Source organism: Moschus berezovskii, chromosome X, assembly GCF_049115385.1.
Source record: "Moschus berezovskii isolate FMDL1 chromosome X, NW_MosBer_1.0, whole genome shotgun sequence".
NCBI lineage: Eukaryota > Metazoa > Chordata > Mammalia > Artiodactyla > Moschidae > Moschus > Moschus berezovskii.
This window is the reverse complement of record NC_142488.1, coordinates 148,075,339-148,101,781: the sequence shown is the minus strand read 5'-3', so window position 1 is coordinate 148,101,781 and position 26,443 is coordinate 148,075,339. Positions and strand designations below refer to the sequence as shown.

At 38.2% G+C, this 26,443-nt stretch overlaps 1 protein-coding gene across 2 annotated transcripts; it reads left to right on the top strand.

The window, feature by feature from the left end:
• Positions 1-689: 689 nt before the first annotated feature.
• CLIC2 (CLIC family member 2) lies at positions 690-25,529 on the top strand. 2 transcript variants are annotated; one of them, XM_055393458.2, is made up of 7 exons: positions 690-995; positions 13,928-14,003; positions 15,646-15,755; positions 15,881-16,006; positions 23,432-23,538; positions 24,202-24,383; positions 24,979-25,529. In XM_055393458.2, the coding sequence occupies exons 3-7, from the start codon at positions 15,700-15,702 to the stop codon at positions 25,138-25,140; spliced, it is 633 nt and encodes a 210-aa protein (XP_055249433.2). In that variant the 5' UTR covers positions 690-995; positions 13,928-14,003; positions 15,646-15,699; the 3' UTR covers positions 25,141-25,529. The 2 variants fall into 2 exon arrangements, with proteins under 2 accessions (XP_055249433.2, XP_055249432.2); XM_055393457.2 differs by lacking the exon at positions 13,928-14,003.
• Positions 25,530-26,443: the final 914 nt, after the last annotated feature.

Sequence of the window (26,443 nt, the reverse complement as noted above, 5' to 3'; positions counted from 1 at the left end):
TGCGTCCACCCCACCCCACCTCATCCTGGCAGGCAGAAAACACAGCTGCCAAAAACACTGCAGAGAGTGAGTGATCAGTTTGGATATTTTACTGCTGTTTCCAGGGTTGACAAACAGAGATACAAAAGCTGCTTGTGGTTCCTCATACAGACACTAAAACCAGGAAGTGATCCCTTCTAGTCCACCATTCCCAGAAACAGAGAATGAGTCCACTATTCCCAGAAACAGAGAAACATGCAAAAGACACCCCCAGACTCAACCCTTCCGTTGAACATTCCCCGATTATAGAAGAGAAGTGAAATTTTTCAACCCAGAAGGGAAATCTGGCTGTGTCAGCAGTAGAATTGAGGTTGGAGACTTTTGATGAAGTACACTTCTTTTCAAACCAAAGGCAGTATCATTAGATAAATATCCTTTTCAATGTTAACACCCTAATGATTTCTGGATCTTTTCCTGGAAGAGGTTTTTGCTGCTGTCAAGTTACAGAACAGCATAAGGGGCCATTTTCTGGGCATGAAGCCCAGGATTCAAAGGGAAGCTCTAGAGAACATCTGGTCTGCTTGATATATTGAAAATGCTTGTGTATTTATGTGTATGTGTTTCTCTATGCTGACTCATAGCATTGAAGTGTCTCTGGAAACACCCCCACCCTCTAGCCAGCCAGTTTATACACACCCAGTTGGCTCCTCCTTGATTCAAATGCTAGGTCAAGAGGAAGAAGGAAAACGAATTCAAGAGCCGCTCTCAGGCATCTAGAATTTTCTGCACCCCTCCTCTTGAAGAGAGACTAGCCCAGTTCTGACTATTAGAAGCTGGATTTCCCTCTTAAAGCACAACCTGCATTTTAGCCTTTGGATAAAATTGGAAGAAACCAATCTGTGAGTACTGTGGACTGTGCAGAAGGCAAAGGGCTGACAACTGCCACTAAAAACAGACAGATGGCAGGCCCAAGGCCCAGCAGTGAAGCAGACCCTGAAATTGAGCTTTTTGTGAAGGTAAGTTTCTAGCTCTACTGATAGCATACAGAATGTATTTTTTCTTGACACTGGACCTCAGCTCCTTTTTAAAAAGCCAACATTTCAGCTAGACATAGGAAATAAATTTGCAATTATGTACCTACTCTGAGTCCTTGAAGAATTCTTGGGTGTTTGGCTGCTCTTAGATAACAATAGAAAAACATCCCATCTGAAAAAAGCAAGAAGATATGGTGGAAAGACAACTAGACTGGTTAGTAGTCAGAACAACTAAATTGTATTCTCAGCTACTTCCTTTGTAACCGTGGACCTCTTTGTTTCTCTATCTATACAATGAAGGAGTCTGACAAAATGATCCTTAATTCTTTCCAGGTCTCACAATCTATGTTTTATTGGATAGATTTTGGAAGGCCTGAATGTGAGGAGAGGGCTAAAAATGGCCCGAGAGCCTCATTACCACCCATGGTCCAAATAGAGCTTTCTAAAATTCTTCTATAATGGATGAACATCACAGCAGTGTCACATGAACACTATAGGAGGGGAAAGCCAGGAGTGTTTGTGTGCCTGTTATGTGAGTAGCAGGCATTTTGCCTTGTTTTTTTTTTTTTTTAAACATCTTAAATTTTAAGAAAAGCCCTTTGGAAAACCCCTAAAGCAGGATAAAGGAACATGTGTTTCTAAATTATCTCATCAAGAAAAAGAATTTGTATGGGTTATTCCAGGTAGAAACTACATAGTTTCCTAAATCCTTGCCTATATTAACTATATTCTCTATATTTTCATTTACTATTGGAAGTATTCACAATGATGATGATAATAATAATAACAAATTCATATCATGCTTGACCCTTTTCTAAACACCTTACATATATTATCTCTTTTAGTTTAGGAGGATAGGTTAATAAAATAGTATTATATGTAGCATTGGTAGTAATATTGTTCTCATGATTTCTAGATAAGTAAGCTAAGGAAATAAAGGTTAAGTAATTTTCCTCTAAAACTACATCTCCTCTTGATGGCCTACAAAGACATAAATAAGGTGTCCTTACCAAATATTAGATTAAACACCTGTTAGCCAAAGTAATACTTTTATATGCTGGTGACTCAGACAGTAAAGAATCTGTCTGCAATGCAGGAGACATAAGAGATGCACATTAGATCCCTGGGTCATGAAGATACCTTGGAGGAGGGAATGGAAACCCACTCCAGTCTTCTTGCCTGGAGAATTCCAAGGACAGAGGAGCCTGGGGGGCTGTAGTCCATGGGGTCGCAAAGAGTCAGATATGACTGAGGGACTAACACTTCTACTTTCACTTTTTTTAACATATATACACCAAGGACATAGTTAATCTGCATTTTCAAAATTATGGGGGAGAGAGAGACTCTTGAATTCCTACGCAGAAAAAGAATCCAAGTAAGTGCTGGACTGTGGGGCATAAGAGCCACTTCTCCTACCTCTTGTTATTGCTGTATAGTCACTCAGTTGTGTCCAACACTTTGCGACCCCATGGAATGTAGCCCACCAGTCTCCTCTGTTCATGGGATTTCCCAGGCTAGAGGCTAGAGTACTGGAATGGATTGCCATTTCCTTCTCCATCTCCTACCTCTGGATTCCAGCAAATCTAAGTAAGCCTTAACTTTCTAACTGGCTTTTTACACCTACCAATTTCAAACCAGAGGTAATAAGTCTCTTCATAGGGTAACTAGTTTCTTCTGTCTAAACTTGTTTATTCAATCCAACCAAATTCCTCTAACCCATTGCTGGCACTGTTCTGTGTGTTTATCTTCATAGACTTCCCATGATTTGTGTGGTTATCTAGACAGTAAAGTTAGGAAGTCACACGTTGGAGGAGCAAATGTTAAATTAAACAATAACTTTCAGGTTAAAAACTAATAACTTACTGATTACTTACTATATGGCAGGGCCTGTGCTAAGTGATTTATCATTAACCCTATTTTATGAGTACAGAAACTAAAGAAGAGTAGCTAGGTAGTTTTGCCTAAGGTTACATAGCTAATAAATGGCTGGGTTAAAATTCCAGGCCTTTTAAATAGCTGTTTTGTGTGTGCATATTCAGTGGCTAAGTCGTGTCCAACTCTTTGCGACCCTATGGACTGTAGCCTACTGGAGTGGGTTGCCATTTCCTTCTCCAGGGGATCTTCCGGACCCAGAGATCAAACCCACGTCTCTTGCATTTCATGCATTTGCAAGCAGATTCTTTACCACTGCACCACCTAGGAAATTAAAATAGCTGTGAATAATCTTAATTGTTTTCACTTGGGCACAATTTTTAGTAAAATTTCTCAGAATTTCATTAGATCAAATCCTCTAGATGTAAGCTTATCTAATGACTTTGACACAAGTCACAGATTTTCTGAAAGAACCTTGACTATCATCTGGTCTGGGTTTTTGCTTTGCTTTAAGAGTGGCGCCAGTGGTAAAGAATCTGCCCGTGATGCAGTAGACATTAGAGAGGTAGGTTCGATCCTGGGTTGGGAAGATCCCCTGGAGAAGGGAATGGCAACCCACTCCAGTATTCTGGCCTGGAGAATCCCGTGGACAGAGGAGCCCAGCAGGCTACAGTCCATAGGGTCGCAGAGTTGGACATGACTGAGTGACTTATCTTGCATGCATGCAAGATTGATTCCAAAGATCTCTAGAAGTTCTGTAGAAGATACTATGAGGGAGAATAGGGATTGAGAGAAGTGAAAATGTTAGTAACAAAACTTAAAAAGCAACTGTATCTCATTTATACTGTGGTGCGTTTCCAAAGATTAAATAACTCTGCAATTTTCCCAGCTACCTACCACAATTTCCCAATAGCACTGATGATATCCTTAAAAGAAAGTATTTTCCTATCACAGTTAAGAATTCATATCACACACACCCCTGTGTTCCATGTAGCTAGTGAAAACATTGCCTTTCAGCTCTGAATGACTTGGGCAAGATTTATATATGGGAACTAGGAAAGGATTTTCTAAAATAACACATTTTATTTTCTCTAGATGCAGAGGTTGACTTATTTGTTTGCTGTTCACTAATAAATGGAGTTTTTGTGTTCTCTACTCTACCAGTCTAATGGAGAAGGAAATGGCAACCCACTCTAGTATTCTTGCCTAGAGAATCCTGTGGATAGAGGAGCCTGATGGGCTGTTGTCCATGGGGTCGCACAGAGTCAGACATGACTGAAATGACTTAGCATTCATGCATGCATTGGAGAAGGAAATAGCAACCCACTCCAGTATTCTTGCCTTGAGAATCCCAGGGATGGAGGAGTATGGTTGGCTGCTGTCTATGGGGTCGCACAGAGTCGGACACGACTGAAGCGACTTAGTAGCAGCAGCAGCAGCTACCAGTCTAAAATTAAGTTTTCACGTATTTGTACATAACATTACGTGTGCTGTGCTTAGTCACTCAGTCAAGTCTGACTCTTTGCAACCCCATGGACTGTAGCCCTCCAGGTTCTTCTGTTCATAGGGATTCTCCAGGCAAGAATACTGGAGTGGATTACCATGCCCTCCTCGAGGAGATCTTTCCAACCCAGAGATCAAACCCAGGTCTCCCGCATTGCAGGCAGATTCTTTACCATCTGAGCCACCAGAAAAGCCCAAGACTACTGGAATGGGTAGCCTATCCCTTCTCCAGGGGATCTTCCCAACCCAGGAACTGAACAGAGGTCTCCTGCATTGCAGGCAGATTCTTTACCATCTGGGCCACGAGGAAAGCCCATAACATTATAGACTTTAACATTTGGGCCAAAATCCTGAATAAAATATTTTTGTCTTTATTGATAAATGTGAGATAGAAAACGATACTATTCTCTAACCAGACTGTTTTCAAATTAGAACTATCATAAAGATGATCATAAAGACTTTGTTGTTGTTGTTCAGTTGCTCAGTCATGTCTGACTCTTTGCGACCCCATAGACTGCAGCACACTACAGCTTCCCTGTACTTCACCATCTCCTGGAGTTTGCTCAAACTCATGTCCACTGAGTCGGTGATGCCATCCAACCATCTCATCTTGTCATCCCTTTTACCTCATGCCTTCAACCTTTACCAGCACTGGAGTCTTTTCTAATGAGTCAACTCTCGGCATCAGGTGGCCAAAGTATTGGAGCTTCAGCTTCAGCATTAGTTCTTCCAATGAAAATTCAGGGTTGATTTCCTTTAGGTTTGACTGGTTCCTTACTGTCCAGCGACTCTCAAGAGTCTTCTCCAACACCACAGCTTGAAAGCATCAATTCTTTGGTGCTCAGCCTTCTTTAGGGTCCAACTCTCGCATCCATACATGACTACAGGAAAAACCACAGATTTGACTCTACAAACATTTGTCAGCAAAGTAATGTCTCTGCTTTTTAACATGCTGCCTATGCTTTTCTTCAAGGAGCAAGTGTCTTAATTTCATGGCTGCAGTCACTGTCCGCAGTAATTTTGGAGCCCAAGAAAATAAAATCTTTCACTGTTTCCATTGTTTCCCCATCTATTTGCCATGAAATGATGGGACCTGATGCCATGATCTTAGTTTTTGGACTGTTGAGTTTTAAGCAAGCTTTTCCCCTCTCTTCTTTCATCTTCATCAAGATGATCTTTAGTTCCTCTTCGCTTTCTGCCAAAAGGGTGGTGTCATTTCATATCTGAGGTTATTGATAATTCTCCCAGCAACATTGATTCAAGCTTGTGATTCATCCAGCCTGGCATTTCACATGATGTACTCTGCGTAGAAGTTAAATAAGCAGGGTGACAATATTCAACCTTGACATACTCCTTTCCCAATTTTGAACCAGTCTATTGTTCCATGTCCAGTTCTTCTTGACCTGAATACAGGTTTCTCAGGTGGCAGGTAAGGTGGTCTGGTATTTCCATCTCTTTAAGAATTTTCCACAGTTTGTTGTCATCCACACAGTCAAAGGCTTTAGCATAGTCACTGAAGCAGAAGTAGATGTTTCTTCTGGGATTTTCTTGCTTTTTCTATGATTCAAAGGATGTTGGCAATTTGATCTCTGGTTCCTCTGCCTTTTCTGATTAATAACAAATCCAATAAAACTATTAATTGGGAGAAATCAGGGTTTAAGGAGTGTGGGTTCTGGAGTAGATAGTAATGGATTTGCTACATGAGAAGAGTATATGTGTTCAACTCTTGTCTAGTTGAGAGTACTTGAGCAAGTCAGCTTCTCTGAGCCTCATTCTATATCTATAAAACAAGAATAATGATAGAACCTCCCTCACAGAACCATCTTCACTATAAGGATTAAATCAAATAAATATGTAAGACACAGTAGTTTTTAACATAGTAAATACTCAGTAAATGTCAGATGTTGCAGTTGTTGTTATTTTTTTTACACTTAGAAACTTAGATCACAAACGCGAAGAGAAAATGTTCTTCTGGTGAATGACCACATCCTGTCTTTGCCAGCTGGAAGTAGGTAATTTATCAATCAGGCTTCACAATTTGTGTGTGTATGTGCTCACTCACTTAGTCATCCCCAACTCTTTGTGACCTCATGGACTGCAGCCCGCCAGGCTCCTCTGTCCATAGGATTCTCCAGGCAAGAATACTCGAGTGAGTTGCCATGCCCTCCTCTGGTGGATCTTCTGGACGCAGGGATCAAACCCGGGTCTCTTGTGTCTCTTGCATTAACAAGTGGATTCTTTACCACTAGTGTCACCTGGAAAGCCTAACATTTTGTGTAATGGCACTTTATTTTTTTGTTTAATTTTTATTTTATATTGGAGTATAGTTGATTTACTTTCAGGTGTACAGCAAACTGAATCAGTTATACACACACACATATTCATTTTTTTTAGATTCTTTTCCCATTTAGGTTGTTTATATAATTTTGACCAGAGTTTCCTGTGCTATACAGTAGGTCCTTGCTGGTTATCCATTTTAATTTTTAAATTAATTTATTTATTATAATTGGAAGCTAATTACTTTACAATATTGTGGTGGTTTTTGATGTATATTGACATGAATCAGTCACGGGTGTACATGTGTCCCCTGTCACGAACCCCCTTCCCACCTCCCTCCCCATCATATCCCTCAGGGTTGTCCCAGTGCATCAGTTTTGAGTGCCCTGTTTCGTCGAACTTGGACTGGTCATCTATTTCACATATGGTATATACATGATTCAGTGCTATTCTCTCAAATCATCCCACCCTGGCCTTCTCCTGGTGGTAATTTAGTCACTAAGTTGTGTCCAACTCTTGGGACCCCATGGACAGAGGAGCCTGGCAGGCTACAGTCTATGGGATTCTCCAGGCAAGAATACTGGAGTGGGTTGCCATTTCCTTCTCCAGGGGATCTTTTCAACCCAGGAATTAAACCCAGGTCTCCTGCATTGTAGGTGGATTCTTCGCCAACTGAGCTATAAGGGAAGCCTTTGCCATCTCCCACAGAGTCCAAAAGTCTATTCTTTATATCTGTGTCTCTTTTGCTATCTAGCATATAGGGTCATCATGACCATCTTTCTAAATTCCGTATATATGCATTAATATACTGTATTGGTGTTTTTCTTTCTGACATACCTTACTCTGTAAAATAGGCTCCAGTTTCATCCACCTCACTAGAACTGATTCAAATGTATTCTTTTTAATAGCTGAGTAATATTCCATTGTGTATATGTACCACAGCTTTCTTATCCATTCATCTGCTGATGGACATCTAGGTTGCTTCGATGTCCTATCTATTGTAAACTGTGCTGCGATGAATATTGGGGTACACATGTCTCTTTCAATTCTGGTTTCCTCAGTGTGTATGCCCAGCAGTGGGATTGCTGGGTCATATGGCAGTTCTATTTCCAGTTTTTTAAGGAATCACCACACTGTTCTCCATAATGGCTGTACTAGTTTGCATTCCCACCAACAGTGTAAGAGGAATCCCTTTTCTCCACACCCTCTCCAGCATTTATTGTTTGTAGATTTTTTAATAGCAGACATTCTGACTGGCATGAGATGGTACCTCATTGTGGTTTTGATTTGCATTTCTCTGAAAATGAGTGAGGTTGAACATCTTTTCACGTGTTTGTTAGCCATCTGTATGTCTTCTTTGGAGAAATGTGTGTTTCGTTCTTTGGCCCATTTTTGGATAGGATCATTTATTTTTCTGGAATTGAGCTGCAGAAGTTGCTTGTATATTTTTGAGATTAATTCTTTGTCAGTTGCTTCATTTGCTATTATTTTCTCCCATTCTGAGGGCTGTCTTTTCACCTTGTTTATAGTTTCCTTCGTTATGCAAAAGCTTTTAAGTTTAATTAGGTCCCATTTCTTTATTTTTGCTTTTATTTCCATTACTCTGGGAGGTGGGTCATAGAGGATCCTGCTGTGATTTATCTTAGAGAGTCTTTTGCCTATGCTTTCCTCTAGGAGTTTTATAGTTTCCGGTCTTACATTGAGATCTTTAATCCATTTTGAGTTTGTTTATGGTGTTAGAAAGTGTTCTAGCCTCATTCTTTTACAAGTGGTTGATCAGTTTTCCCAGCACCACTTGTTAAAGAGACTGTCTTTTCTCCATTGTATATTCTTGCCTCCTTTGTCAAAGATAAGGTGTCCATAGGTGCATGAATTTATCTCTGGGCTTTCTACTTTGTTCCATTGATCTATATTCCTGTCTTTGTGCCATTACCATACTGTCTTGATGTCTGTGGCTTTGTAGTGTAGTCTGAAGTCAGGCAGGTTGATTCCTCCAGTTCCATTCTTCTTTCTCAAGATTGCTTTGGCTATTAGAGGTTTTTTGTATTTCCGTACAAATTGTGAACTTATTTGTTCTAGTTCTGTGAAAAATACAGTTGGTCACTTGATAGGGATTGCCTTGAATCTGTAGATTGCTTTGGGTATTATACTCATTTTCATTCTGTCAATTCTTCCAATCCATGAATATGGTATATCTCTCCATCTATTTGTGTTCTCTTTGATTTCTTTCATCAGTGTTTTATAGTGTTCTATATATGGGTCTTTCTTTAGGTAGATTTATTCTTAAATATTTTATTGTTTTTGTCACAATGGTGAGTGGGATTGTTTCTTTAATTTCTGTTTCTGTTTTCTCATTGTTAGTGTATAGGAATGCAAGGGATTTCTGCGTGTTAATTTTATATCCTGCAACTTTACTATATTCATTGATTAGGTCTAATAATGTTCTGGTGGTGTCTTTAGGGTTTTCTATGTAAAGGATCGTGCCATCTGAAAACAGTGAGAGTTTTACTTGTTCTCTTCCAGTCTGGATTCTTTTTATTTCTTTTACTTCTCTGATTGCTGTGGCTAAAACTTCCAAAACTATGTTGAATAATAGCAGTAAGAATGGGCACCCTTGTCTTGTTCCTGACTTTAGGAGAAATGATGTCGATTTTTCACCATTGAGGATAATGTTTGCTGTGGGTTTGTCATATAAAGCTTTTATTTTGTTGAGGTATGTTCCTTTTATGCCTGCTTTCTGGACAGTGTTGAATCTTGTCAAAGGCTTTCTCTGCATCTATTGAGATAATCATATTTTTTTAATTTTTCAATTTGTTAATGTGGTGTATTATGGTGATTGATTTGTGAATATTGAAGAATCCTTACATCCCTGGATAAAGCCCATGTGTATGATCTTTTTAATATGCTGTTTGATTCTGTTTGCTAGAATTTTCTTAAGGATTTTTCCATCTATGTTCATCAGTGATATTGACCTGTAGTTTTCTTTTTTTGTGGTATCTTTGTCTGGTTTTGGTATTAGGGTGATGGTGGCCTCATAGAATGAGTTTGGAAGTTTACCTTCCTCAGCAATTTTCTAGAAGAGTTTGAGGAGGATAAGTGTTAGCTCTTTTCTAAATTTTTGGTAGAATTCACCTGTGAAGCCATCTGGTCCTGGGCTTTTGTTTACTGGAATATTTTTTATTACAGTTTCAATTTCTGTGCTTATGATGGGTCTGTTAAGATTTTCTATTTCTTCCCGGTTCAGTTTTGAAAGGTTATACTTTTCTAAGAATTCGTCCATTTCTTCCACATTGTCCATCTTATTGTCATATAGTTGCTGAAAGTAGTCTCTTATGGTCCTTTGTATTTCTGTATTGTCTGTTGTGATCTCTCCATTTTCATTTCTAATTTTATTGATTTGTTTTTTCCCCCTTTGTTTCTTGATGAGTCTGGCTAGTGGTTTGTCAATTTTATTTACCCTCTCAAAGAACCAGCTTTTGGCTTTGTTGATTTGTGCTATGGTCTCTTTTGTTTCTTTTGCATTTATTTCTGCCCTAATTTTTAAGATTTCTTTCCTTCTACTCACCCTGGGGTTCTTCATTTCTTCCTTTTCTAGTCTCTTTAGGTGTAGAGTTAGTTTATTTAGTTGACTTTTTCCTTGTTTCTTGAGGTACGCCTGTACTGCTATGAACCTTCCCCTTAGCACTGCTTTTACAGTGTCTCACAGGTTTTGGGTTTTTGTGTTTTCATTTTCATTCATTTCTATGCATATTTTGATTTCTTTTTTTATTTCTTCTATGATTTGTTGGTTATTCAGCCCTTTGCATTTTCTAAATCCAGCCTGAACATCTGGAAATTCACGGTTCACATACTATTGAAGCCTGGCTTAGAGAATTTTGAGCATTACTTTGTTAGTGTGTAAGATGAGTGCAATTGTGCAGTAGTTTGAACATTCTTAGGCATTGCCTTTCTTTAGGATTGGAATGAAAACTGGCCTTTTCCAGAAATTAGAATTGGTAGTAATATAAAGAGAGTGAAAAAGTTGGCTTGAAGCTCAACATTCAGAAAACAAAGATCATGGCATCTGGTCCCATCGTTTCATGGGAAATAGATGGGGAAACAGTGGAAACAGTGTCAGACTTTATTTTTCTAGGGCTCCAAAATCACTACAGATGCTGATTGCAGCCATGAAATTAAAAGACGCTTACTCCTTGGAAGGAAAGTTATGACCAACCTAGATAGTATACTAAAAAGCAGAGAAATTACTTTGCCAACAAAAGTCCGTCTAGTCAAGGCTATGGTTTTTCCAGTGGTCATGTATGGATGTGAAAGTTGGACTGTGAAGAAAGCTGATCGCCGAAGAATTGATGCTTTTGAACTGTGGTGCTGGAGAAGACTCTTGAGAGTCCCTTGGACTGCAAGGAGATCCAACCAGTCCATTCTCAAGGAGATCAATCCTGGGTGTTCATTGGAAGGACTTATGCTAAAGCTGAAACTCCAATACTTTGGCCACCTCATGCGAAGAGTTGACTCACTGGAAAAGACTCTGTTGCTGGGAGGGATTGGGGGTGGGAGGAGAAGGGGACGACAGAGAATGAGATGGCTGGATGGCATCACCGACTCGATGGACATGAGTTTGCATGAACTCCGGGAGTTGGTGATGGACAGGGAGGCCTCGCGTTCATGTGGTTGCAAAGAGTCGGACACGACTGAGTGACTGAACTGAACTGAACTGACTTATGATCCTTTGTATTTCTGAGTTGTCTGTTGTGATTTCTGCATTTTAATTTTTAATTTTATTGATTTGATTCTTCTGCCTTTTTGTCTTGATGAGTCTGGCTAATGGTTTGTCTATGTTATTTATCTTCTTGAAGAACCAACTTTTAGTTTTGTTGATTTTTGCTATAGTCTCTTTGTTTCTTTTTCACTTATTTCTGCCCGAATTTTTATTATTTCTTTCCTTCTACTAACCCTGGGATTCTCATATCTTCTTTTCCTAGTTGCTGTAGGTGTAAAGTTAGGTTATTTATTTGATTTTTCTCTTCCTTCTTGAGGTAAGTTTGTATTGCTATGACCCATCCCCTTAGCACTGCTTTTCTGAATCCCATAGGTTTGGGGTTGTCGTATTTTCGTTTTCATTTGTCTCTATGCATATTTTGATTTCCTTTTTGATTTCTTCTGTGATTTGTTGGTTATTCAGAAGTGTGTTGTTCAGCCTCCATATGTATGTATTTTGAATAGTTTTTTCCCCGTATTTGACATCTAATCTTACCATTGCAATCAGAAAAGATGCTTGAAATTATTTCAATTTTTTTTGAACTTACCAAGGCTAGATTTATGGCCAAGGATGTGATCTATACTGGAGAATGTTCCATGTGCACTTGAGAAAAAGGTGAAATTCATTGTTTTGGGGTGAAATGTCCTATAGATATCAATTAGGTCTAACTGTTTGATTGTATCATTTAAAGTTTGGGTTATCCATTTGAAGTATAGCAGTGTGTCAATGTGGAGAAGGCAATGGCACCCCACTCCAGTACTCTTGCCTGGAAAATCCCATGGATGGAGGAGCCTGGTAGGCTGCAGTCCATGGGGCCACTAATAGTCGGGCACGACTGAGCGACTTCACTTTCACTTTCATGCATTGGAGAAGGAAATGGCAACCCACTCCAGTGTTCTTGCCTGGAGAATCCCAGGGACAGGGGAGCCTGGTGGACTGCCGTCTAAGGGGTCACACAGAGTTAGACACAACTGAAGTGATTTAGCAGCCACAACAGAAGCAGTGTGTCAATGTCCATCCCAATTTCCCAATTTATCCCTTCTCCCACCTTCCCCCTTGGTAACCATAAGTTTATTCTCTAAGTCTGTGAGTCTGTTTCTGTTTGGTAAATAAGTTCATTTCCAACATATTTAGATTCCACATATAAGCAATATCATATGATATTTGGCTTACTTCACTCAGTATTACAATCTCTAGGTCCATATGTATTGCTGCAAATGGCATTATTTCATTCCTTTTTATGGCTGAGTAATACCACATCTTCTTTATCCATTCATCTTTCAATGGACATTTAGGTTGGTTCTATGTACTGGCTATTGTAAACAGTGCTACAATGAACACTGAAGTGCATTTACCTTTTTAGATTGTAGTCTTCTCTGAATATATGCTAAGGGCTGGGATTGCTGGGTCATATGGTAGCTCTATTTTTAGTTTTTTCAGGAACTTCCATACTGTTCTCCTTAGTGAATGCACCAACTTACATTCCCACCAACAGTATAGGAGGGTTCCCTTTACTTCACATCCTCTCCAGCATGTATTGTTTGTAGGTTGTTTGGTGATGGCCTTTCTGGCCAGTGTTTGGTAATACCTTGTTGTAGTTTTGATTTGCATTTATCTAATAATGAGAGATGTTGAACATCTTTTCATGTGAGTATAAGCCACCTGTATGTTTTCTTTGGAGAAATGTCTATTTAGATCTTATGCTCACTTTATGATTGGGCTCTTTCTTTTTTTATACTGAGCTGCTTGTGCTATTTGTGTATTTTGGAGATTAATCCCTTGTCAGTTGCTTCATTTGCAAGCATTTCCTCGCATTCTATGGTTTGTGCTTTTCTCTGTTTTATGGTTTCCTCTGCTGTGCAAAAGTTTTTAGATTTAATTATATCCCATTTGTTTATTTTTGTTTTTATTTTCATTACTCTAGGAGGTGGATCTGAAAAGATCTTGCTCCTATTTATGTCATAAAGTGTTTTGCTTAAGTTTTCCTCTAAGAGATTTATAGTATCTGGTCTTACATTTAGGCCTTTAATCCATTTTGAGTTTATTTTTGTTTATGGTTTTAGAGAATATTTTAATTTCATTATTTTACATGTAGCTGTCCAGTTTTCACAGCACCACTTATTGAAAAAAGACTGTCTTTTTCTCTATTGTATATTCATACATTTTGTGTAATGGCACTTTAAATCAGCGTTATTATAAACAACAGAAAAAGTTTCAGTTTTCCTGTAAAATTGTACTGCATTTCCCCCACACCTCAGTGTTCTGCCTTTCCTTTTACCAAAAGCAACCCACCCTTCCTGCTGTAACTATTATCAGACTTTATTGTTCTTCCTGCCTCCCACCCTTAATCAAGATTCCATTCACTAACCCCAGTTATGATTGGATCTTTAGTCTGACTTCTGTTACAAAAGCAGCTCAGACTGCCAAGACTGGTTGTCTCTTCCCATATCTCTTCACTCTCGGATGCCACAAACAGCAACAATGAACACTATTTCCTCTGTTACAGTCACTGCCAAGAAAAGGATAACTTACCAAAATATACGAATTATGTCCAAGATCAAGGTGGCAGTGATCAGTTTCTGGTGAGAACGCTCTTCCTGGTTTATGATAAATAAGTGCCTTCTTTGCTGCAAACTTGTAAGCATGGTTGTAGGGGAAAATGAAGAAAGAGCAATTCAGGGGAGGGAGCTCTCTGATCCCTTCTTGCTACTGCTAAGTCACTTCAGTCGTGTCCAACTCTGTGTAACCCCATAGAGGGAAGCCCACCAGGCTCCCCCGTCCCTGGGATTCTCCAGGCAAGAACACTGGAGTGGGTTGCCATTTAAGGCCATTAATCCCATCATAAGGGTTTGACCTTAATGACTTCATCTAATAATAATTTGCATCTGCTAATCCCAAATTCCCACTCCATCCGTCCCTCACCACCCCCCTTGGCAACCACAGTCTGTTCTCTACATCTGTAAGCCTGTTTCTGTTTTACAGATAAGTTCATTTGTGTCATATTTTAGTTTCCACATATAAGTGATATCTGTATTTGTCTTTGTCTGGCTTATTTCACTTAGGGTGATAATCTCTAAGTCCATCCTTGTTGCTGCAAATGGTGTTGTTTCCTTCTTTTTTATGGTGGAGTAGTAACCCACTCCAGTATTCTTGCCTGGAGAATCCCAGGGACGGGGGACCCTGGTGGGCTTCTGTCTATGGGGTCACACAGAGTTGGACACGACTGAAGTGACGCAGCAGCAGTATTCCATTATATATACACACCATATCTTCTTAATCCTTTCATCTGTCAATGTACATTTAAGTTGACTCCATATCTTGGCAATCATAAATAGGGCTGCAATGAATGTACAGGCACATGTATCTATTTGTAAAATAATAAGAATAATAAAGCTGGAGTCCCAATACACTCCTTATGTGAAAATAAATTCTAAATATTAATAGATGAAACAAATGTAAAAAGGAAACCATAAAGGTACGAGAAAAAACATGAGAGGACATCTTTATAGTAAAACAAAATAAGAAAATATTTTTTCTTTGTAATTTTAATGTATATAACAGCTGTATAAGCATATAAGAAAAACCAGATTTTACAAAGGAAAACAGTATAAGATTTTATTTAAAACTTTAATTTTACATGAGACTTCAAAAAATTACATGTAACATGTATCAAAAAGAGTTAGTGTCTTTAGTAGACAAATAATCTTTCCAAACTAATAAGGAAAAAGTCATAATTTTAATAAAAAATATAAAATTGTCATGAACAAACAATTCACAGAATAAGGAAATCAAATATCCAATGAAAATATGGAATACATCTTTCAAGAAAGAAACTGGGCAGGATCTATCAAAATGTAAAATACAAAAAATGTTTAGTCAGCATCTGATCTTTCTAAATATATAATCTTAGAAATGGAACAAGTTGTATGATTGGAAACATTTGTTACTGAAGTATTTAGAGTAACAAAATTTTGGATTATCTGAAATGGTTCTATAAATTTTGGTAATGTATAAAATTTATCATTATTATATACTCATCACACTTGTTATTTTTACATACAATAAAATTATTTGCTTCATTAGCACTCTCTGCCCACAGATTGTAGAATCCTTGAGATTAAGGACTTCCAACTCTGTCTTTAGCAACTAGCTCATTTCACAGTAAGCATTCAATAAATATTTGTTGAGCAAATGAATGAATGAAGCCTTTCTTTATCTTAATAGGCTGGAAGTGATGGGGAGAGTATTGGAAATTGTCCTTTTAGTCAACGCCTTTTTATGATCCTCTGGCTTAAAGGAGTTAAGTTCAATGTTACTACTGTTGACATGACCAGGTAAGAGAAATCAGGATATGTTTTATTTTGGGGGTTAAAATCAGTAGACACCGATACAATCTTGGTATTTGCATAATATGTATTTTATCTAGAAGCCTAACTCTGCTTATTTTCAATAATCATAGAAAGCCTGAAGAGCTGAAGGACTTAGCCCCAGGCACCAATCCGCCCTTCCTGGTATATAACAAGGAGTTGAAAACAGACTTCATTAAAATTGAGGAGTTTCTAGAGCAGACACTGGCTCCTCCAAGGTATAGCATTTTTACAGGATATTATTGTTCTTGAGATGATCTATTTTACTGGCTTATTTATTGCAGATTGAGGGTTTTTCTAGACATTTCTTTTTCAGTTTTGCTCTTTCTAGAAAAGTTTGCAAAGATCCCCCTGATCACTCCATATATGATTAGAAAACTTTTGTTTTGTTGTTGTTATTCAGTTGCTAAGTCATGTCTGACACTTTGCAACCTGATGGACTGCAGCACGCCAGGCTCCTGTGTCCTTCACTGTCTCCCAGAGTTTGCTCAGATTTATGTCCACTGAGTCAGTGATGTTACTTAACCACCTCATGCTTTGCCACCCTTTTCTCCAATTTTGCCTTAAGTCTTTCCCAGAATCAGGGTCTTTTCCAGTGAGTTGTTTATATTTTTTCTGGCAATTTTGATTCCAGCTTGTGATTCATCCAGCCCAGCATTTCACATGACGTACTCTGCCTATAAGTTAAATAAGCGGGGAGAAAATATATAGACTTGTCATACTTTTTGCCCAGTTTTAAACCAGTCAGTTGTCTCATGTTCAGTTCGAACCGTTGCTTCTTGACTCACATACAGGTTTCTCAGGAGGCAGGTAAGGTGGTCTGGTATTCCCACCTCTTGAAGAATTTTCCACAGTTTGTTGTGACTCACACAGTCAAAGTCTTCAGTGTAGTCAATGAAGTGTAAGTAGATGTTTTTCTGGAATTCTCCAGGTTTTCCAGTGCTACACCGGATGTTGGCCATTTGATCTCTGGTTCCTCTGCCTTTTCTAAAACCAGCTTGAACATCTGGAAGTTCATGGTTCACGTACTGTTGAAGCCTGGCTTGAAGCATTTTGAGCATTACTTTACTAGCATGTGAGATAAGTGCAATTATGCGGTAGTTTGAGCATTCTTTGGCATTGCCCTTCTTTGGGATTGCCCTTCATTGCCCTTCTAGAAAACTGACCTTTTCCAGTCCTGTGGCCACTGCTGTTTTCCAAATCTGCTGGCATATTGAGTGCAGCACTTTCACAGCATCATCTTTTAGGATTTGAAATAGCTCAACTGGAATTTCACCACCCCCACTAGCTTTGTAGTAATGCTTCCTAAGCCCCACTTGACTTCACACTACAGGATGTCTGGCTCTAGGTGAGTGACCATACCATCATGGTTATCCAGGTCATTAAGACCTTTTTTGTATAGTTACTCTGTGTATTCTTCCCACCTTTTCTTAATCTCTTCTGCTTCTGTTAGGTCCATACAGTTTCTGTCCTCTATCATGCCCATCTTTGCATGAAATGTTTCCTTGGTATCTCTAACTTTCTTGAAGCGATCTCTAGTCTTTCCCTTTCTGTTGTTTTCTTCTATTTGCATTGTTCATTTAAGAAGGCCTTCTTATCTCTCCTTGCTATTGTCTGGAACTCTGCATTCAGTTGGGTATATGTTTCCCTTTCTCCCTTGCTTTTTGCCTCCTTTCTTTTCTCAGCTATTTGTAAGTGTTCCTCACCCAGCCACTTTACCTTCTTGCATTTCTTTTTTCTTTGCAATGGTTTTGATCACCACCTCCTGTACAAAGTTACTAACTTCCATTCATAGTTCTATAGGCACTCTATCAGATCTAATTCCTTGAATCTATTCATCACCTCCACTGTATAATCATAAGGAACTTGACTTAGGTCATACCTGAATGGCCTGTTTCAGACCTTCATTTTGTTCTTTCTAGAAAAGTTTGCAAAGATCCACCCTGATCACTCCATATATGATTAGAATACTTTTACATATATTAAAACTTTATGAGATGCAAGTAGTGTGTTAGAAATTAAATTTAATTTTAGCCACATTGTCTGATCCATAATGAAGTTTGGGGACACTTATACTGGTATAAATCAAACTTATTTTATTGTAGAGCCCTCAGAAGTTCTACAGTTTTGAAATAGCCTTCAATTCAATCTGATCTCTTAGTCTTGCAGGGGAGAAATATTATGTCTATTATGCATAAACTTCCCCCTTTGACTTCAAAGACACAAAGACCATCAATATAATATTTCAAATTATTTTTAAAATGTATAACTTACTTAAATAAAAAAGTAAATTCTCTGTAGTCTAGAAATAGAGAAGAAACCATTGAAGGGTTGGGAGTGAAGGTGTGGGATAATAGCACTGTAAAGTCCATGAGGACTAATGAAGACTAGCTCATTATATCACTGATGGCATGAAGGGAGAACATACCCATCACAAGAAAACCAGGAAACAGATATCTCTCAATTAGCCAGAGGCCATAACTGCACTGTCTATACTTGAATGACAGCTCTACATCTCTGCCCACCCAGGATAGTGGCTGAAAATAATAAGACTACTGTATACATTTTTTATTGTTGTTCAACAAACTCAGTGTCTTAAAATATCACTCATTTATTATCTCAAAGTTTTCATCAGTCAGAAGTCTGGCTGTAAGCTTATTTTTTTAATTTATTTATTCTAATTGGAGGCTAATTACTTTACAATATTGTATTGGTTTTGCATACATTGACTGCTCTAAAAAAATAAAGTCTTAATGTTTATGTATACATTATAAATAAAAGGGTCTATCAGTACAAAATTCTTCCTATCTAAGAAACTAGGGATACTATTTCAGATTCTTTTCTGTGTTCCTATACTATGTCTCTTTCATCCATTAGTGATGGCTTCCTGTATTTTAAGCACTTGTTCCAAGTTTGTCCTATAAGCATTGAGTCTTATTTTGTTATTTTCTCCTCATCCATCTTCCTCTACTACTGAATCCCCTCAAACCACCTGCTCCCCAACCTTTTCTTGCTCCCAAAGGTAATTAATGAAAAATAATCTATGATGTATGTTTCCGTACCCTTTTTATGCTCATATAAACACAATAATAGTAAGCATAATTTATACATCTTGCTTATCTGACTTCAGAAAACGTTTTTAATGTTCATCAACTCCACTAGTGTAGATTCATGCTTACTATAATTGTGCTGCAAGTTGCCAAACGATTCCTCTACTGATGGACATTCCCTTTCCTTCCAGTTTTTTTTATCACTACAAACTACTATAAATAACATCCTTGCTCATGTGTCCTTATGTACTGGTGTTTCTATTCCTGTGGAATAGATTCACAGGAACAAAATTCAAATGGTACGTATCTTTTAAAAAATTTTACTGCTTTATCCATAAGGATACACTTTTTCTACATATCTTTAATACTATGCATTATCATTCTTTTAACATCTGTGGCACCCAGATGGGTTTAGTCATATCTCACTGATACTTTACTTTGCATTTCTGCTAACTTGTGATCTCAAGTAAACTTCTGGTTCCCAGTGTATAATAGCTTGGGTCCCCACTGATGTCTTTCCAGCAGATGTCAGCTCTCTCTGAGAGATCCCTCAGGAGCCACTGCCCACATGCCCAGTAGAAGGTTCCTTCAAGTCTTTTTTAAAGGCAAAATGTTGGCTTTTAGTAAATATGGATGGTGGGTACATGGGCATTTCTTTTTTGTATGCTATTCTCTGTATCTTTTGTTAAACTTCAAAACTTTAGAATTAGCAATGAATTTTCATGCCTCCATACAATGGAATACCATACAGTCATTGAAAAATGTGTCTGAAAAATATTGAAGTACAGTTGTCATATAACATTGTGTAAGTTTAAGGTATACAACATGTTGATTCAATACATTTACATATTACAGTATGTTTACCCACCTAGTATTAGCTAATACCTCTATTCCATCACATAATTATCATTTATTTTTAGTGGTAATAATGGTTAAGATCTACTGTATTAGCAACTTTGAAGTTTATAATACATTGTTATTGACTATAATCACTAGGCAGTGGATTCGATTTCCTGAACATATTTATATACTAGTTGCAAGTTTTTACTTTTAAATAACATCTTCCAAATTCTTCCATTCCCCATCCTCTCTCTTGTGACCATCATTCTACTCTCTATTTTTGTGAGTTTGGCTTTTTAAGATTCCACATGTAAGTGATATCATATAGTATTTGTCTTTCTCTGTCCGACTTACCATAATGTTCACAAGATCCATTAATGTGGGCATAAATGGCAGGATTTCCTCCTTTTTCATGGCTAATATCCATTGTGTTTGTGTGTGTGTGTGTGTGTGAATAGAACCACATTTCTCCATTCATCCACTGGTGGACACTCAGGTTGTCCTAAGTGTCTTGTGTTATTTGATGAAATTTTGTACAGTTCTGTTTTTATTTTGGTTCTATACCTTTCATATTAAATTATTTCTAAATATTTTGTATATTTGTCACTTTTGTAAGTGGAATATGTTACGAATATCCATTTTGTTATGGCTATTTCTTTAATGCTTGATTTGTATTTAGCCACCTTATCAAAATATCTCATTCATTCTAGCAATTATTTTGGCTAGAAAAAGCAATCTTTTCTTGCCTTTTATAGGTATACAGTTATATTGTTACTTCTCTTCCAATAATTATACTGATTGCTTTATGTTGTTGTTTTTCTCCACTTGCTAAAACCTCAGAAAATGTCAACTATAATAGCAATCATAGGCATTTCTGACTTGTTGCCTTAACTTTTTGCACAAAATGTAGTCACCACCAGAATGGTGTTTTCCTTGTCTCACAAGTTAGTACATTCAGCACAATATTGAAGAGGCATAGTTATCATGATTATCCTTGTCCTTTACTGATTTTAAAGGGAATAGTTGTAACATTTCACCATTTAAAATGATACTTGCTGAAAGTTATTGATGGATACATTTGACCAAGTTAAAGAAATTAATTTATTCATGTAATCATTTAACAAATATTTACTGAATACTTATTATGTGTCAGGTACTATTCGAGGCACTTGGGACACATCAGTGAATAAAATGGGCAAAGTCTCTCTGCCCTAGCAGAACTTACATTTTAGTTAGGGAAGATAGCAAATAAGCAAGAGAAAAAGAAAATTATAAACTATTTTAGATGATGATAAATATGAAGTAAAAGTAAAGCAAGGGAGGGAAGTAGAGGGTGTTTGGGACAAGGGAGAGGTTGCAATGTCAGATAAGGTGGCCATTGAAAGGCCTCACTTAGGAGGAGATATCAGATTAAAAGACCTGAAAGAAGAGGGAAGCAGGCCATGTGCATATACGGGGGAAAGCTCTTTATGTAAAAGGAGATCAAGTGAAAAGGACCTGCAGTGGGACCTTGTCAGGCTTATTTGAAGAAAAGCAATGTGGTCAATGGGAATAAGGCAGAGAGTGGGAAGAGATGAGAGCAGAGAGGTAAGGTGGGATCAGATCACACCACTGTGAAGACTTGGGCTCTGGTAGCAGGTGCAGATTATTCTGAGAGTGTAAGGGACAAGCATAGGACAGGGAGGATACGAGAAGTTCCCTACATACAAACGAGTTCTGTTCTGAGAACACGTTCAAAAGTCCAATTTGTTTGTAAATCCAGTGAAGTTAGCCTGGTGGTGGTGGTTAAGTCGCTAAGTTGTGTCCAACTCTTGCAATCCGATGGACTGTAGCTTGCCAGGCTCCTCTGTCTATGGGATTCTCCAGGTGAGAATACTGGAGTGGGTTGCCATTTCCTTCTCCAGAGGCTCTTCCCCACCCAGGAATCCAGCCCAGGTCTCCTGCATTGCAGGCAGATTCTTTACCGACTGAGCTATGTACCCAATAATCTAGAAAATCCCATGGTCAGAGGAGCCCGGCAGGCTACAGTCCACAGGTCGCAAAGAGTCAGACACCACTGAGCACATACCCCCCCCCCAATAACACAATCAGCTATATACTACTGTATTGTAATAGGTTTTTTAATACTTATCACACAGATAATGCATAAAACGTAAACAAGCACAAAAAAACAAAGGAAGCATTTTTAATCTACAGCACAGCATCTTGAAAAGTGCAGTAGTGCAGTACAACAGCTGGCATCCAGGAGCTGGCATCCAGTGAACAGGAAAGAAGGGTTACTGACTAGAGGAGGGAGACAATGCGGGAGATAGTAGAGCTGAAAGGTCAAGAGCAATAGGAGACAGAGGACGAGCTGCAATGTCATTCATGCCTGCATTGACGGCACAGTGTCTGGCTCCTTGCTGGACTCAATTCTATCCACCCTCTTGAAGAAACAGCCCAGTGATGTCAGGGTGGTTACTCTGTTTCTCACCATAGATGACACAGTAGCAGTGGATTGCATTCTGAACACCTGCTGCAACATTTATGTACCATTCTAGGTTCAGGTCCTGGGTTTCAAAAACTAACAGTGCCTCCTCAAATAAAGAAAATCCCCTTGCCATTTGCTGTGTTTTAAACCTCATCCATTCTTCACTTACTTATTCCTCTGGCCTCCCTGTCCTTTCTCTGGCCCTCCAGTTCCATCAGGTCTTCATTAGTGAGCTCCTTGTGTTACACAGCAAGGAGTTCAATGAAGTCATCCTTCTGCAGATCTAGCTTATATCCTTGAAAGTTTGAAACTTGAAGGTTCGTATGTTGGGGAATTACTGTAATCAAAAACAGTTGCAGTAATATAGGCTTGGGACCAGGCAGGAAGCAGTGGACTTGGCAAGTTGTGGACAGATTATAGATACATTTTGAAAGGTAGGCTGGCTGGACTTACTAATGGATCAAATGCAGGGATGGAAAGAAAGAGGAACCAAGGAAGATGGTTCAATGTTGGACCCAACCATTTCTAGTTGCTAGTGCAGTGTTTTCTGAATAGGAATTGATTTATTGATTGGACACTTTTCAGGCATCTGTTCATGATCATACAGCTTTTGTTCATTTGTTAATGTGGTGAATTACATTATTTATTGTATTATGCTAAATTAACTTTGTATTACTAAGAGAAAGACAACTTTGCTTCTTTTCCACACCTTCTCCTCTTTACACTTTTATGTGTTTTGTTATTTGAAGCCATGTTTTTTTGTACTACTTATCTTCTGCCAAACAGGTTTTTAGGATCAAGTATGGGGGGGTTTCCCTCATAGCTCAGGCAGTAAATAATTTGCCTGCAATGCAGGAGACCTGGGTTCGATTCCTGGGTCAGGAAGATACCCTGGAGAAGGAAATGGAAATCCACTCCAGTATTCCTGCCTGGAAAAAATCCCATGGACAGAGGAGCCTGGTGGGCTATAGTCCATGCGGTTGCAAGAGTTGGACGTGACTTAGTGACTAAACCACCACCATGGGGACCCAACAGTCATTTGAAATGTTGTTTTCACAGATAAAGGAACTTTGGATTCCAAATAGCTGGTTTCCCAGTGAATTTTAAACACTAAAGTATTCCCAGACTGGGAAAAAGACATATTTTCAATGAAAAGTTTCTCAGGACCTTCAGTTTTCAGCACGATTTTCCAAAACTTCTATTCTCAGTAGAGTGCAAGCTAGGACACCTGGTGTATGCCTTGTTATATGTGAATGTTATGTGCAGTGCTATTTCTTTTTAAGGTATCCTCACTTGAGTCCCAGGAACAAAGAGTCCTTTGATGTGGGCTGTAATCTTTTTGCCAAGTTTTCTGCATACATTAAGAATACACAAAAGGAGGCAAATAAGAGTAAGACACCTTTATTTACATCTTTTTGTTTTTCTCACGTGCTCACAATCACATTCTGACTCGACTAAAATAAGATTTTCCTGAATATATAATATATATTGGGAAATACTCTTCATCTCGTTCTCTTTTCTCTCTTCTGAAATTCCCTTGAATGAAGTTTTATTGGATTTAGAACCTAATATTCAATATAGTAATCACCAACTTAGCTCAACTAGAACATTGGCATGCCAGATGGGAACTAACTGCAGGATTGTATTTCTTAACCCTCTAACTCTCCCAGTTGTGTGTACCTTTAAGATTTCTTAAACCATAGCAGCTACCATTTCCCACAAACACTCTTGAACAGGTTTACTATTCTCTGAATCAGGAGAGCTGTGAGTCCCTTTTCCCACTGTCTGACTCACCTTTCTTTCTTTGACTCTCCTCCCAATGTACTTCCTCAAGAAAAGCCCAAAAATATTTCCACTCACCATTTGATTAAACATCTGCCTCTGTCTTATCAGTGTGTAGTTGAGCATTCTAGTTAAATACACAGATTTTGAAGAGTCAGTGTAAGCAATATGGAAAGACAGAGATATCTAAATGTGTGAAAAGCATATTGAGAATGTATTCAGTCATGAAAACAACAAATGTATATGTAAACCTATGATTTCATTGCCTCAGCCTTTGAAAAATCTCTGCTTAAAGAATTTAAGCGTCTGGATGACTACTTGAACACCCCACTTCTGGATGAAATTGATCCAGACAGTGTTGAGGAACTCACAGTCTCCAGAAGGTTGTTCTTGGATGGCGATCAACTGACCCTGGCTGACTGTAGTTTGTTACCCAAACTGCACATTATTAAAGTAAGTCTTTAAAGGGTGGGCTGAATGATTGAGAAGGGTCTGGGGAGTCGCCAGCAGAAAGTACAGTAACCATTCAGTGTGAGGTTTTTATATTATTGATTTGTCATCATTGTTATGCGTAGTGTATGTCTCCTTTTCTTCTCAGAGGAAAAATTCATAATGATCTCCACTGGGAAACATAAACACTTCTTGCTTCTTTCTTCCTAAATCAGAGGGTGTTTTCTACTGTCTTGTCTATAAAACAAGGGTATCCATTGCACAGAATAGTTGAGGAGTAAGACACTGTTGGAATTCTAAACAAACACTTAGTCCAGTGAAGAGATACAAGCTCTTTATTGTGCTTCCTTCTTCTAAATATATTTATAATTAAATATAGCATAAATATAAAAATAATTACAAGCATGAAGTTTTGTTTACATATGTAGAAAAAACATTAAAATAATAAATCCAAGACTCTAAGTTTATTTTGTACTTTTTGTGTAGATAACATGTCCTCAATGATCTGGATCTTTGAGATATATTTTTACACAGTCAGCATGTTACTGATGCCCCTCACTACAAACTGCTTTTCTTCTTTTTTTTTCCAAAACCCTAGGTTGCTGCAAAGAAATACCGCGACTTTGACATTCCAGTAGAATTCTCAGGAGTCTGGCGCTATCTCCACAATGCTTATGCCCGTGAGGAATTTACCCACACATGTCCAGAAGACAAAGAAATTGAAAATACCTATGCAAGTGTGGCTAAACAGAAGAGTTAAGACAGCCCTTTCAGTAGAAAAATCTCTTTTCACTTGCTATCATATTAGGAATACTTTTAGAAATAAGAATATGGAAAATGCTATTTCCTCTATTCAACTTTCTTATGAAAAAGAATACTGTATTTTCTGTACCTAGTTAATCCAAACTATCTGCTTACTGTGTATTTTACAGGTCTTCATATTTCATTTTTTAATTCCCATGGCACAACCACTGCAATTTTAAATTATATGAAAAGTGTCAACATCTTTTACCATTTGATTGAAATCCTAGAAGGTATCATGTGTGCAAGTTCAACCGATGGCTAAAGTTAAAAATGACATATAGTCATGGTTTCAAACTGTCCTTTAGAGACATTTCCACCTAAATCATTAAAACAATTTTACTAAGACATCTGACTGAACAAAAGGTCTTGTTGTTATTCATTAAAGGGTAAAGTAAACTGTTCTTAGAGAATAATCATAAATCTTTCTACAGAATTTTAAACTGTTCCATTATTATATGTACTCAGATGTCCACCGTAAAATGCAATCAAATCACTCAAATCTGAAAACAAAAACTGAACTTTACTCATGGTCCTTCAGAGAAGAAACAAAGTTCAGCCTCACAAAAGAAATACAGGTGTTATTATACATCTTGGTGGGAGTTAGATAAAATTTATTTATTTTTGGCCAACCCCAGGGCATGTGGGATCTCAGTTCAGTTCCCCGACCAGGGATGGAAACCATGCCCCTTACAGTGGAAGCCCTGAGTCTTCACCACTAGGGAATTCCCTAGATAAAATCTCCATGAAGCAGTGTTTTAATAGGTTCAAAGAAAAGTGAGGCAAGCTTCAGCTTTAGCATCAGTCCCTCCAATGAACATCCAGGATTGATCTCCTCTAGAATGGACTGGTTGGATCTCCTTGCAGTATAAGGGACTCTCAAGAGTCTTCTCCAACACCACAGTTCAAAAGCATCGATTCTTCGGCGATCAGCTTTCTTCACAGTCCAACTCTCACATCCATACATGACCACGGGAAAAACCATTGCCTTGACTAGACGGACCTTGGTTGGCAAAGTAATGTCTCTGCTTTTTAATATACTATCAAGGTTGGTCATAACTTTCCTTCCAAGGAGCAAGCGTCTTTTAATTTCATGGCTGCAATCAGCATCTGCAGTGATTTTGGAGCCCAAAAAAATAAAGTCTGACACTGTTTCCACTGTTTTTCCATCTATTTCCCATGAAGTGATGGGACCAGATGCCATGATCTTTGTTTTCTGAATGTTGAGCTTCAAGCCAACCTTTTCACGCTCCTCTTTCACT